At 43.2% G+C, this 14,029-nt stretch overlaps 1 protein-coding gene and 1 long non-coding RNA gene across 2 annotated transcripts in view; one reads left to right on the top strand and one right to left on the bottom strand.

Moving 5' to 3' along the window:
* TM9SF2 (transmembrane 9 superfamily member 2) overlaps positions 1–12,686 on the bottom strand; it is a 30,097-nt gene extending 17,411 nt beyond the window's left edge. The window contains exons 1-4 of the mRNA XM_017821098.1: positions 12,449–12,686; positions 7,710–7,777; positions 6,444–6,537; positions 5,612–5,739 (exon numbers count right to left, since the gene is read on the bottom strand). Coding sequence (XP_017676587.1) covers positions 5,612–5,739; positions 6,444–6,537; positions 7,710–7,777; positions 12,449–12,580 — 422 coding nt within the window. The 5' untranslated portion in view covers positions 12,581–12,686. The remainder of the gene's footprint in view (positions 1–5,611; positions 5,740–6,443; positions 6,538–7,709; positions 7,778–12,448) is intronic.
* Positions 12,687–12,794: 108 nt separating this feature from the next.
* On the top strand, positions 12,795–13,563 carry LOC108500312. The gene is made up of 3 exons (XR_001875823.1): positions 12,795–12,922; positions 13,051–13,259; positions 13,457–13,563. It is a non-coding gene; the product is annotated as an uncharacterized LOC108500312 (long non-coding RNA).
* The last annotated feature ends 466 nt before the right edge of the window (positions 13,564–14,029 follow it).

Here is a 14,029-nt window from a genome sequence, read left to right as displayed (position 1 = left end):
ATCTTAACCCATGGAATTCCACTGATTGCCAATCCAGTTTCCAAACGAGTTACGAGCATGTAGCTCTTCAACTGAATCTATTATATTCACTGGACTCTTTTCTAAAGTCCTCTTACAGAAATAGCCCAGGCAGAAAAATCCCCCACTCCAAAGTCACAACAGTCTAACATTTCATTATTTTGTCATTAAAAAATGGCCAAAATCATTACTAAACCAGCTAAAATTTATTTCAAGTTTAAGACAAAGCACAAAATAATAAAAAAGTGTACATCACATATTATTCATTGTCCAGCTTCCTCATTGCTCTTCCATTGCAAAATACATTTTTCATGGCACTCATCATTATAACCACTAGGCTATTAATATTAACAGCTACCTGATAATACCTCATTAGATACTTCCAAATACCTAATTAAACACAGGAATTATGACTTTAGGCAACAAAACCAAAGAACTATCTAGTCTGTTGCATATTGGAACAGTCTCTAAAGTAGCACTACTTTTTAAAGCACCCCAACAGATGCAGTAAAGAGTGGTACACGCTGCCTTTGTTCACAAAACAGAGAGAGATCTGCATCATCCCTACCATTAGCTACGCAGCAGAAATAGGTAGCACTGTTCTTGGCTTATACTGACACAACAGAAAAGGTGAAGACACCCTACAAAAACAGAGTTTCCAGATTCTCAGGAGATTCCAAAGACTATCACAGCTGCAAGAAGCAGCAGCACCAACCAGTTCCTAACTTCACCATGCTACTACAGGGTACAATTAAGGTGCTAGTTAGGAGCCATTCCAGATTGATTACATTTGGACCATACTGTATGAGGCCAACGGTATGAGGTTCAACAAGGCCACGTGCTGGGTCCTGCACCTGGGTCGCATGTGGTGGTTTGAAAAACCTTCTCTCTGAGGTAGTAATGGTTTGTCCCACTGATAATACTGGACCAATCAAAAGTCCACATGTGCCCTGTGGAAATTACATACCCACAGAAACGGAAGAGAAGGTGGTGAAGATAGTTTTAGAAGGTAGGTAGCCATGATCTGAGCCAGGAGGAAGTAGGGGGCCAGTGAGCCCCTCTGGGGGCCAAGGGCCAAGGGCCCCCAGCCGAGGCTACGGGAGACCCGGTATAGTGTCAAAGCTGGACCGGGTCCAGCAATCAAGAGCTGGAAGAGTTTCCTTACTGTCAGCAGCAGAAGAAGACATTGAAAGCGGCAGCGGAGCAGTCCTAAACAGAGACAACGGTGGCTAAAAGCCAAAAGATAGCCAGTAGCAGTGAGATAAGGTGAAGCCGGCTGAAAGACCCAGAGATGTTCCTGCAGAAGGGAGAGCTGGCAACAAAACAGAGGAAAACTCAACAGGGCTGTTTTGGGGTAAGACTGCATCACTTTCCCAAAACCCAGAGACCTCCTGAAGAGGAGGGGTGGACTTCCAAACCCTTAGGGAGTCGCAAAATGCAGCAGCAGCTAGAGAGAGAGAGAGAAAGGAGCTGAAAAACTCGGAGTCGTCCTGAGAGCTGAACCAGGACGGAATGCGGAGGAGGTGGCCTTGACCCCGCTGCTGCTGCTACCATGCTGGCAAGCTGAGACAGAGCAAAGGAGCTCCGGTAAGACTGAACTGAAAGCTGCCTTAAATGCTCTAGCCCAAGAGGAGTGAAGGTCTCCAAGGAAAATCCCCCGAAGGCTCGGGGTTGGAATTTCCACAAAGTAAGAACAAAAATCCTGACTGCCATACATAAATCTGCTGCCTTAGAAAAATGAAAGACACTAACCAGTGCCACAAAAAACTGAAATGAAGGAACTGTGGCCTGAGGAGTGACAGAAAGACTTTTCTCTTTTCTTCGTAGACTTTTATTGAAGAAAAAGAGGAATTTAATTTAATGCAAATATACATATGTATGTAAATAAACCATTGTAAATATTTTCCCCTTCCCCCAATATCGAATAGTTGTGTTTTGTCTGAAAACTCTCCACATGAGGTGAGGAAGATATCAAGTCCATGCCATCACTAAACCCTCTCACAGGGGCAAATTGTGGGAGGGGGCTTGAACTTAGAAATTGGATTCTTGGGAGTTTCAAACCACCACAGTCGCAACAACCCCAGGCAGTCCTCCAGGCTGGGGGCGGAGTGGCTGGAAAGCAGCCTGATGAAAAAGGACCTGGGGGTGCTGGTTGACAGTGGCCGAACATGAAACAGCAGTGTGCCCAGGTGGCCACAAAGGCCAATGGCATCCTAGCCCTGTATCAGAAATACTGTGGCCAGCAGGACTAAGGCATTAATTCTTCCCCTGCACTTGGCACTTGTGAGGCCACACCTTTGAACCCCGCATCCAGTTCCGGGCCCCTCACTACAGGAAAGATATTGAGGTGCTGGAGCATGTCCAGAGAAGGGCAATGTAGCTGGTGAAGGTTCTAAAGCATAGGCTTAGGAGGAGCAGCTGAGAAAGCTGGGGGTGTTTAATCTGGAGAAAAGAAGACTCAGGGGAGACCTTATACCTCCATACAACTACCTGAAAGGATATTTGAGGTGGGGTTGGTCTCTTCTCCCAGGTAACAAGCGACAGGACGAGAGGAAATTGCCTTGATTTGTGCCAGGGGAGGTCAGATTGGATATTAGGAAAAATTTTTTCACTGAAAGGGTAGTCAGGCATTGGAACAGGCTGCCCAGTGAAGTGCTGGAGTCATCAACCCTGGAAGTATTTAAAAGACATCTAGATGCGGCACTTTGGGACATGGTTTAGTGGTGTACTTGGCAGTGTTAGGTTAATGTTTGTATTGGGTTTGTGTGGCAAGATCTTAGTTTGCAGGGGGGTACAGAGGTAGGTTTCAGTGAGAAGCTGCCAGAAGCTTTCCCTATGTCTGATAGAATCAGTGCCAGCCAGCATCAAGGCAGACACCACTGGCCAAGGCCGAGTGGCAGCACCTCTGGGTTACCCTTAAGTGACTATGGCAGCACCTCTGGGAAACAGATTTAAGAAGGGGGAAAAAAACCTGCAAGGGTCAACCCACTGCACAGCAGGACTCAATGATCTTAAAGGTCTTTTCCAATCTAAACAACTCTATGATTATATATTTGAAATTTTAATTCCATAATATATGCTGGAGAGAACTTTTGCTTTTGTTAGTATTTTAATTTCACAACCAAACCCAGGTAAAACATTAACATATTGCAAGTAAGTTTGGCTGGGGTAAAGGCTTTCCCTTGCATCTTCTGCAGCAAAGACATACTGAGCTGCCTTCAAGCAGCAATGCTGGAACAAATTGATAGTTTAAGCACCAAATCATTTTTCACAGTTAATCTTCAAATTTAAAATGACTTGAAGAGATTATACATGTGGAGCAAATATGCTATTCAACAGTGCTCTTATATGTCTCTCAAGAACATCTGGTGATGAACATTGTCAGCCAAGATATCAGCATAGCTGTTGAGTCCAATTCAGTCTGTCAATTCCTAATCTTATTAAGGGGCTTTTAAACCTTAAAAGTACTTTGCACCATCTGTGTTCCCTGGGAATTTCATGATAAATTGAAGCTGGATAATAAACCTGTATTAAATCCTTGCTTATGCTACCTTGTTGATCCCTGTTCAACATACCTCTGTACCATACTCCTGGAGCATGCATCATTATTCACAAAATCCAGCCACTGCCACTTTGTGAAGCTAAGGCTAAGGAGGACTAACAGCCATAAAGAGGGATTTTTCATGCCACTGGTTCTAAAATTTTAGGGCAGTGGGCCTAGCGAAAAAAAAAAATAGTAGAAATGCCATTAAAAGGACTAAGAATACCAGAAATACCCTAAATTTCAAGGGAAGGTTTCACACTGAAAAACAGAACTATATCTTACTTAAATCTCAACAGTCATATCAAGTTACCTATACTGGCTAAAAATATTACTTAAATACACTAAATATATCTGTAAAACAATTTAATCTATGGGGGGAAAAAACCCCAAACAGTCTGAAGAATTTTCTGTGTGATTAGTTTTACAAAGTGCTATTTCAGTTTCTATCAGCTTAAGCTATGGGTTTTCCTAAAAAAATTAATTTATTTCAAGTATCATAGCTTTGGGAAATTATTTTTAATTTATAAACCAAGACATACACAAACTTTTAAAGTTGAAGCTTTAAGCTTTAAGACCCACATGCATCACTAAAATTCAAAGTGGTGTAAATATTATAAATATACACAGTATTTAACAGGAATATAAAACCAAGCCCAGCATGTCTGAAGCTCTATTTATTTTAGCATTAGCCATTTACACTTCAAATCTCTGCAACAGTAGCTGTACCTTTCAGAGTTTCTTTCATTACTTCTTCGCTCACCTACCCAAACATATCACTATTGCCTGTGAACCCTTCTGACCTAATCTATCAATTTCCTACAGGACTAATTTCAAGAGATTCCCAGAAATATTTACATTGGTGAGCCACAGTTTATCCCCACAAAGGGATATCCCATATCAGTTCCCAAGAGCAGTAGAAAATGCACTTGCTGCCTTTCCAGCACGGGTGGCTGTTACAAAATTGAGGAAATAGAATGTGACATTACAGAAAAACAGTTAATGACAGTGGCAATATTCAACATTTCACCTGCATTTTTACTAATATATCCAGACAGTTTTAATCTAATTAGATGAAGACTGAAATGTTTGTTCCAGAGAGGCAGGAAGCACATATTTGGAATTGGGGGATACTTATGGTCAACACTGGTTAATGATGCTTATGTCTTCCTTGCAAAAACATGCCACAGGAACTTATGCCCAGGTTGTTCCTTTTATCCTTGCACCTGAAGGCTGCTGTTAGCAGAGCATACCAACATGCAACGCACTAAACAAACACTGATAGTGTGGTTGGGTATTTCCAACATCAGGACCGAGCCTGCTGGTAAACATTTCGCAGCTCTTGGATGTGGGTGCAGAGCACATGGCTACATCCCAACTGAAAATTTCCATGAGATTCAGCACACATTCAGCCTTGCCCCACCCTTAATGACCATGGGAAGAGGACCTCAACGTCCAAACAGAAACAGAGCCCCAAGAGGCTCCAAGGTGACTCAGATGGTTACGGAGGGACTCAGAGAATAGGAAAGGACCAAGCGTTTATGCGTTCCTCAAGATGAATTCATTAATTAAATTTTCATTGTCCACCTTTCCCTTTCATATCCTAGAAGACAAACAAACATTGCATAAAACTCTTTCAGAACCACTGATCCTGTTTCCTGGACAGGAATATTTGAAAGGGAGTGCAATGGTTCTCAAGGAAACCAAAGACAACATAGCAACAGAATAGAAGTCCCTTAAGACTTTTCTCAAGCTAAGGCAGGACTAACTCCTACATTTACAGGTGCAAAGAAATAGTATTTTACAGTAAGCACAAAGCTTTGTGTTCGGAAGCAGATTAATTTCCATTATGCCTGGTGTTTATCCTCCAGGTAAAGGAAGTATTTTTATGAAGGCAACAAACAAAATCTGCAAAACCAGAAGGGGAAATATATTCAGTGCAAATACCTAGTGTTAAATCTGTATTAACTTGCAAATAAAAAATTATAAACTAAAAAAAATTATCATCAACATACTAGACTAACCAATCTATGAATTTTGATACCAACTTACCAATGATGTTGATAATTCAGTAGCATACTTTTTTTCAAGAAGTCTAATTTCTGTTTATCTTCTGGCTTTGTGGTATCATATGTTTTTGTACAAACAGATTTACATGTCTCCTTCTTGTTGAATGTGAACTGAGAAGAATGAAACACATATAAGCAATAAGGTTGTAACAAATTTTGTCTTATTTCAGTATTTAACAATTTTCCCTATGCATTTAATTGTCTGTACTATTATAATAAAATCACCTAACAAACTACCAAGACTAGGTATATTAATCCTGCATAGGAGGTTTTTATATTGATGTATATAAACCCCTCCTGTGCTCATTGTAGGAGCCCTGCACCAAGAGCTCCTTGTTACTGACTAAAACATGTTTTCTGCCATGATTTACCAGACAAGTCATTTGACCTCACAGCAGCAATGCTGTCACAGGCAGCTTCAATTGATAACTTTCTCTCCTACTACCCATACGACAGAACGTGAGAGCTTCAGTCACCAGATAAGACAAGCTGGCTAACACCATTTCTAATTCTTCCATTTTATGGATCCAGTATTTTCAGATATGGTTCCAAGAAACAGCAGTGCTGAGGAGCAATAATAAGGTTTTGTCCAGTTCCAAAGAGAAAAGACAACCTCTGCACCATTTCAACCTACAACTCCATGGTGCAAAGCACAGTTACAATTAGATTAAACTGAGGGATTTCTGTTATGTGGAATTTCAGATTTTGAAGGTCTTTCAGATAAAGCCCTCCTGAAAATGTTCTCCAAGATTCTTATCTCCTCTGGTTACGTTTGAACATACACATTACCAAGCACCCCCTGACAGAGAACAAACCCTGTAAGGAGACGGTTCTATCCTCTCTCCAAACAATACTTGGCCAAGGTTTTCAGAAGGCCGTTTCTTTCCTTCTGCTTGACAAAAATCAAACCTGAATTAGAGAAAAGATACAAAAATTAATAAAATATTCTCAGCTGCAAATAATGTTCCCTAATCAGCACCTACATCACAAGTAAAGGAACTATACAGCCTTCCTTGTAGACAACAGTTTCCTCCTTTAAACTGTAAAAGCAAAGTGTGAAAATTGCACGGTTTGAAAATAAACCAAACAAAACAGAACCAACAATCAAATCTCATAATCGGCTATTTCAGAATAGTGTAGCATAAAAGTTTCCTTGAGTAATTACAAGTTTCCCATTTCAATAGGAATTTTAGCCAAGATTTAAACCTTTACATAGAGTTTCATGATGACTGTGAGAAAAAAGCATGCAGGCCAGATTCCTGGGGCAGGGAGGGGAAGTGATAATAGCAAAAAACCCCCAAAAAAACCTACACACAGACAGCTCCCTTACAACAAGCACTATTAAACAGGTTATTGCAGTTTTATTCACCAACACATTTCATAGCACATCCTCCAAGTTTTTCCCGTCTATTTTTAAGTATATCACATTTGTGTTCACTAAAGTATAGATATAATCCGTGTTTAATTTCTTCAATATTAACAGTCAAAATATTCTTTGAAGCAAAAACTTTACATAGCTGTACGAGGCACTGATACATTTTGTTTGCTCCTATGATGTGTACCAAGAAAACATTTAACACCTCATTAAGATAATTGATGGGATGTTCACACCTCATTACCACTTTAACTCAGCTGGCTATAGGCTAGTAAAGACAGCAGTAATACTTTGATCTACAAAATGACAACTAATGCAGAAAAGTGAATACTATATATAAATATATATATACACACGCATTTTAATCTTAAATTACACTCAAGCAGTGATTCAACCTACATGAGGGCCTATGAATCCATGCACTACTTCTAAACTAAGAGCAAAGACAACTGAGAAGGAAGTAATGTACTGATGTTAATAATTCAGTATCATACTTTTTTCAAAAAGTCTAATTTCCCTTTATCTTATTAACACCTATCTATTCACTGATAGTTCTATTTTTGCAAACTTATGGTAACAAAATAAATAGGCATTCCTCAGAGGCAAATGACTGTAGCAAGATACAGATAAAACTTTTAGATAAATTAAATCCATCTCTTTGCAATAACGTACAACTAAACCAACATAAACAGAATAATATACTTACGCGGTATATTCGTAGGGAAGGACAGACTCCACAGAGTCAAGCCTGTTCACAAACAGCTCGATTCCAGACTGAAAGAGTAGAGATAATCAGCAGTTATACTAAAGCACTCCTTCAATTCTCATGGATACATAAAATTAGGTTTGTTTGAATAAGATAAAAGGAAAGTTGGAAATGTAAGACGTAATTGTACATCTTGTAGGTGTAATGAACTATATCTGCTGAGAACATAAGTAAAACCATCACAAAAGCAGTGACCACATGACAAACTTGCTTTAGGGCTAACAACCACTCAAACTACAAGACAGCAAGGAATCATGCACAAAGATAATACAGTTAGCACAGTTGCCAGTGTTTTAGTTTTATGTACCATGTTAGAGCTGTATTAGTCATCACCATAACTTTTGTGTAATAAAAGTCTTAAAAGAACATGAATAAAAGTACAGATAAGATCAGTACTTCTTCCTATAATTAAGGTACTTCGCAATTTTATCTATGTAGTAGATAATTTTATCTATGTTTTCCAGATGAAAACTGACCTACGAGAATTTAAACAATCTTTTCAGATTGATACACTACTTTAAATTTCAACAGAAGCTCTTTCCAAAGAGAAGACAAAGATTTAACTTCTTATAAAAGTTTTTCAGTAACTCTACCAACTCTTGAGTAAGAACCTGAAATTCAGTCTGCTCTGGTTTCCGACTACTTTGGTCTATACACATTAATTACAGATGGGGAAGCCTGCTGCTATGGAAAGGGAGAGGTCTTTTCCCTCTTGGTCTCAAAATCCCTTCCCTTATTCTAGCCCCACAGTCCCAATGTATTTCAAGTGTTTATCTTACACTGGTTTTGGCAGTTATCTGCTTGCACGGTAAACCAGTTCAACTGGCTAAAACAGCAAAAGACTTAGCCCAAAAAATTTTAAAGAGCAGTTCTTAGTAGCACAGCAAGTTGTCCTCATTTCAGCTGGGATAGTTAATTTTCTTCCTAGTAGCTGCTACAGTGCTGTGTTTTTCATTAAGTATGAGCATAATGTTGATAACAAACTGATGTTTTAGTTTTGGCTAAGTAGTGCTTACCCTAGTCAAGGATGTTTCAGTTTCCCATGCTTTGCCAGCAAGGAAACGCACAGGAAGCCAGGAAAAGCTGACCTGCACTCACTAAAGGGCTCTTCCATATCATAGAACATCATGCTCAGTATATAAACTGGGGGGAGTTGACCAGGAGCCACTGCTCCCTGCTCAGGGACAGGTTGGGCATCGGTCAGTGGGTGGTCAGCAACTGTACTGTGCATCACTTATTTCTCTTGGGTTTTATTCCTCTCCCTCTGCCTTTCACTTTTTCATTAAAGTAATTATTGTTGTTATTATTATGGATATTATTATAATTAGTATTATCAGTATATTTTATTTTGTTTCAATTATTAAACTCTACTTAATTCAACCCACAAGTTTTTACTTTTTTTCCCCTGATTCTCCTCATCCCACCAGGGGCAGCGGGGAGTGAGACAGCAGCTGCAAAGTTCTTAGTTGCCAGCTGGAGTTAAACCACAACAGAAGTTGAGCTGTCTTACTGTGTAATCAAGAGCTGAAGAGCAAAAGGAAGATGAGTGCCCTCAAGAACAAGACCTCTCCCTTTCAATAAGAAGTCATCTATTTTCTTACCAACAGAAGAGCTTTTCGTCCCTATGAAAATTCACTCAAGTTTAGACAAACCAAGAAATTCTGGAGGAAAGCAAAAAAAAAAAAAAAAGATGGAATTGTTCACCTCTGTGTGTAGCTCAGATACTTCAGTCAGGTACTGTATTTTACCAATACACCCTAGCTGTTCTTGTACAAGTCAGGATGCAGCTCTGTGAGGGGCAGGCAGCTGTGAGCTCTTAGGCTGACTAAGTGAAGACACACCTTAGGGCTCCTTCCCCCCCCAGCCATGCAGACCTGCTGCTCACCTCTGGGTAATGCACGCTTGGCGTAATTCTGTGAGCCACGTCAACTTCCTAACACTGCAAAAAGCTGGACTGGCAAAAAGTTGGATAGTTTCCTGCCATGTTAATAAGCTCAAAAAAGGATATAACAAGTAACACAGCTGGGTCAGCACAGAGGGCAGGAACACATTGCCCAGGGGAAGACAGGAATGAAATCTCTCACTCCCAGCAGCAGGGAATTAGACCGCCTCAGCTGGTCACAGAACCATGGCCTCAGATTAGCTGTTCTTCATTGGAGAGGATTTACCTGAATGCTCCAGTTTTTCATAAGAAGTATATGCATTCCTGCAGATCAGCATATTTGATAATTTCCCATACAACAGCAAGTATCCTTTGAAGCCATCAGTATTTTTTTCAACTAAGTAAGGATTCTTAATCTTCAGGCAAGAATTACTATTTCAGCCTGCACAGATCACATTCCATTTCTGATGATATTCCAACCAAAACCACGGAAAGTAGCCAAATTGAGTTTGCCCAAGCAGATTAGCAGGCAACTTGAAAGAAGGGAGAAAAGTCATGAGTCTCATCACTCTTGTGCTGCTACCTACAAGCTCCATTAACAGCATCTCATCCCTTCTCACCAACACAGGACAGGAGATCCAAGGGATCATGATAGCTAGAGTATCATTTAGAGATCTGGTATGTGGATTTAAGTCCTCAAGGCAGAGAAAAATTCACTGCTATTACTGGCATTGCAATCAACATTGCAAGAACTCCGTGAGAACATGTGAAAAAAGACAGCTGTCCAGGAAAGCTCAGTTTTATTCACTTATATAAATATTATGATATAGCAATTATGTGACCATCTATTGTTTCTCCTCACCAGACTACATTCTGTTGCAGACTACATGGAGGAAACCATATGTGAGGAGTGATTTAGACTTCTCCATATGCCTGTGTTTCACTTAGTACGTAAATTGATAAGAGGTGGCCAATATTTGCAATATTACACCTGTTGGGGTGCTCAGTTGCCCACTGATGGCACATTTACATTACCCAAGTACTTCACGTCACATTTATTAAATAATAAATTCTCAGGAGGAGACAAACATTTTGTACACATTATATGAGGAATAAAAATGCAGAGACATCTGAGAAAGGTCACCCCATATGTGACTCAGGTTGGTTACAAAAGACAGTAGGCACCCTGGTTCACCTGACTTAAAAAAATAAATCTTTCTTCTACAAGCTTAAAACAGGAATAATCCAAACATAGCAATATTTTTTCGAGGATGTTGTGAAAAAATACAAACTGCAGCTTGTAAGTCTTAGCCTGTATTTGAAGAAAAAACATTCCTTAAGAGGGTACTGCAGCACCATAATAGGTCATCCCGTGAGGAGATGGATGCTCCATGCTTGGATGTTTCCAAGGCTGGCTTAAACAAAGGTAGAGCTGAGCAGACCTAGTGTTTACAACAGTTGTGCTTCAAGCATGAGGCTGCGATATGTGACCTCCTCAGGTCTCACCATTTCTGTGGTCCTATAAAAGAATGTCCACAGAATGCTTTACTACTACAACCAAAGCACCTTCATTACATGTTTGGCTTATTACCTAATCTGTTGATTCAGGATAGCAAATGGATAAAGTAAGCACATTTACCAAAAGCATACAGTTTAAACAGGCTTGTATTCTGGAGAATCACATACCAGCGTTTCATGTACTGCAGGAGCTGAGAGCTCAGAAAGTGCAAGACAGCCACTTTCCACAGCAGTAAGACCATGGATCATTAAATTGATTGGTCTTGAACTTTCTCGTTCAAGTATTAAAGAACAGTCTGGTGTAATCTCCATCACAGCAGCAGCAAAAAACTTCAAAACGTGCCCCAAAGCAGCAAAGACTATTTTAAGTACAGACCCCTGGCCCACTGACATCCACCAAACAAGTAATCGGGTTATGTGAACTTTGCTTCTTACTTCTGCAAGCATAAAACCAAGTTTAAGCTTCACTTGAGACTCTGGGGCCTAGAAGCCCCTACAGTTCAGGTTCCGGCTGCCCGGAAGACAGAGCAAGGGAAAGCGTCACTGGATGCTTACTCTAGTTTGCCAGCTGCTCGCAGCCACCAGCTGCCAAGAATCACACCCACCCCCCGACACGACCTTCCTTACTCGCTGCAGCTTTCCTATAAAGATTTGAAAGGGCCCGAGAGATGAACGGACGGGGCTTCCTACTTCCCCAACGTGGCCGTAACTCACGGGGTGAGCCGACAGCTCTCTCCTTCCCTCGGAGGGACCGCAGGCACTTTCCAGCAGGGCCGGAGCTGAGCCAGGACAGCAGCGCTACCACTCCCCTGGGTCCTCTGTCTCATGAATTTCATTTTCAATGAGCAATGGCCATAAACTAAAACACAAGAAGTTCCGTCTCAACATGAGGAAGAACTGCTTTACATTGACGGTGGCAGAGCACTGGAACAGATTGCCCAGGGGGGTCGTGAAGTCGCCCTCTCCGGAGACATTCCAAGCCCATCTGGACATGTTCCTATGTCACCTGCTCTAGGTGACCCTGCCTTGGCGGAGGGGTTGGGTGATCTCCAGAGATCTCTCCCAACCCGAACTATCCTGTGAGCACAGCGAGAACTGGACCACCCTCCGAGCCCCCGCAGCCCCGGCGCCGTCGGGAGCCCCGGTGCGGCATCGCGGAGCGGCTGCGAACGCTCCGGGCAAAACCCACCACGCAGCCCCCGCGCAGGGGAACAACACCGGGGCCGAGCCGCATCCCGGGCGGCCCCAGGGGCCTCCGCTCGGCGCCTCTCGGGCTCACCTTGCACTCGGGCTTCTCCTTGCCGGCCTCGCAGAAGTTGACGGGCGCCAGGCCTGGCAGGTAGAAGGCGGCGGCGGGCGCGGCGGCGGCCGCCAGCACGGCGGCCGTGAGGAGGAGCGGCGGCAGGGCCATGGCGGGCCGGGCCCGGCGGTGGCTGGGCGGCAGCGGGGCCGCGCCTCCGTCTCTCCCCCCGCGCGCGCCCGCCCTGACGCGGCCGCGCCGCTTCCGGCTTCCCCCTCGCGCGCGCGCGAGACACGTCGTCACCCTCGGCGCGCGGGGCCGCCCGATGGAGCGGCGGGGGGGGGGGCGGGGCCGGCGCGCGCCGTCTCTTCCGGGGTGTGGCGGCCCCTGTTGCCATGGCAGCGCGGCGCCGTCCCGCCGGGAGCGCCCCGGAGGCAGGGGAACCGGGAATGTGTTAGCAACAGCTTGCCAGCAGGCCGAGGGAGCTGATCCTGCCCCTTCTGCTCCGCCCTGGTGAGGCCACATCTGGAGTGCAGTGTCCAGCTCTGGTCTCCTCAGTGCAAGAGAGACGTGGAGCCCCTGGAGTGGGTCCAGTGGAGGGCAACAAAGATGATGAGGGGACTGGAGCATCTCTTTTACAGGGATAGGCTGAGAGACCAGGGCCTGTTCAGCCTTGAGAAGAGATGACTGAGAGGGGACCTCACACTGACTATAAGTGTCTGAAGGGAGGGTGCCAAGAGGATGGATCCAGGCTCTTCTCAGTGGTGTCAAGCAATAGCACAAGAGGCAGTGGGCAGAAACTGATACACAGGAAGTTCTACCTGAATATGAGGAAGAACACCTTTACTGTGTGGGTGACCGAACGCTGGAACAGATGCCCAGAGAGGTTGTGGAGTCTCCCCCACTGGAGATACTCAGGAACCCTCTGGATGCAATCCTGTGCCATGTGCTCTGGGGTGACCCTGCTTGAGCAGGAAGGTTGGCCCAGGTGACCCACTGAGGTCCTTTCCAGCCTGACCTGTTCAGTGTTTCTGTGAATGTCCACAGGTGACAGGAGCAGCATCCAGCAGCTGTTTGGGACTCCTTGCCTGGGCGGTCCCAGAAAGGCCTGAGCCCACTGATCCCGGTTAGGCTGCACTGGCTTTGTGCCTGTCCAGCGGTCCTTGCTCTTTCTAAAATAAATTTTGTCTTTTTTTAAATAAATTTTGTCTGCGGTTTTTTTGTGGTTTTGTTTTTTTTTTTTTTAGTTCTCAAGGGTTTCACTGGGAGGAGGGATCTGCCGCACCCAGCCACTCATGCCAACACCCTTGAGTTCCCTACGGTTTGCAATCCAAGAGTTTCTAAGTGTGAAAGGGGTTATTTGAATATAAAGTTAATTTCACAGCACTAAAATAAAACACAAGCTTCCTCAGCGGAATATGATTGGAGTCTGAAAAGGGGAGGGGTAAGGAGGCTTATTTTTTACAAAAATATGAAAACTTTCATGCAAAATGTAAACCAATCTCTTTCAAATAGATAATCCAGTGTCTACTATTCACTCCTCTTCCCGTAGGCCCTTGGGGGAAATGATGACTGACACAGCTAGGCAGGGAGAAATCGCCCCTGAAGGCTGGGTAGTCA

This window comes from Lepidothrix coronata, unplaced genomic scaffold (assembly GCF_001604755.1).
Source record: "Lepidothrix coronata isolate B3197 unplaced genomic scaffold, Lepidothrix_coronata-1.0 Scaffold88, whole genome shotgun sequence".
Taxonomy (NCBI): domain Eukaryota; kingdom Metazoa; phylum Chordata; class Aves; order Passeriformes; family Pipridae; genus Lepidothrix; species Lepidothrix coronata.
The sequence above is the reverse complement of the archived record's forward strand: the minus strand, read 5'-3'. Positions and strand labels throughout refer to the sequence as shown.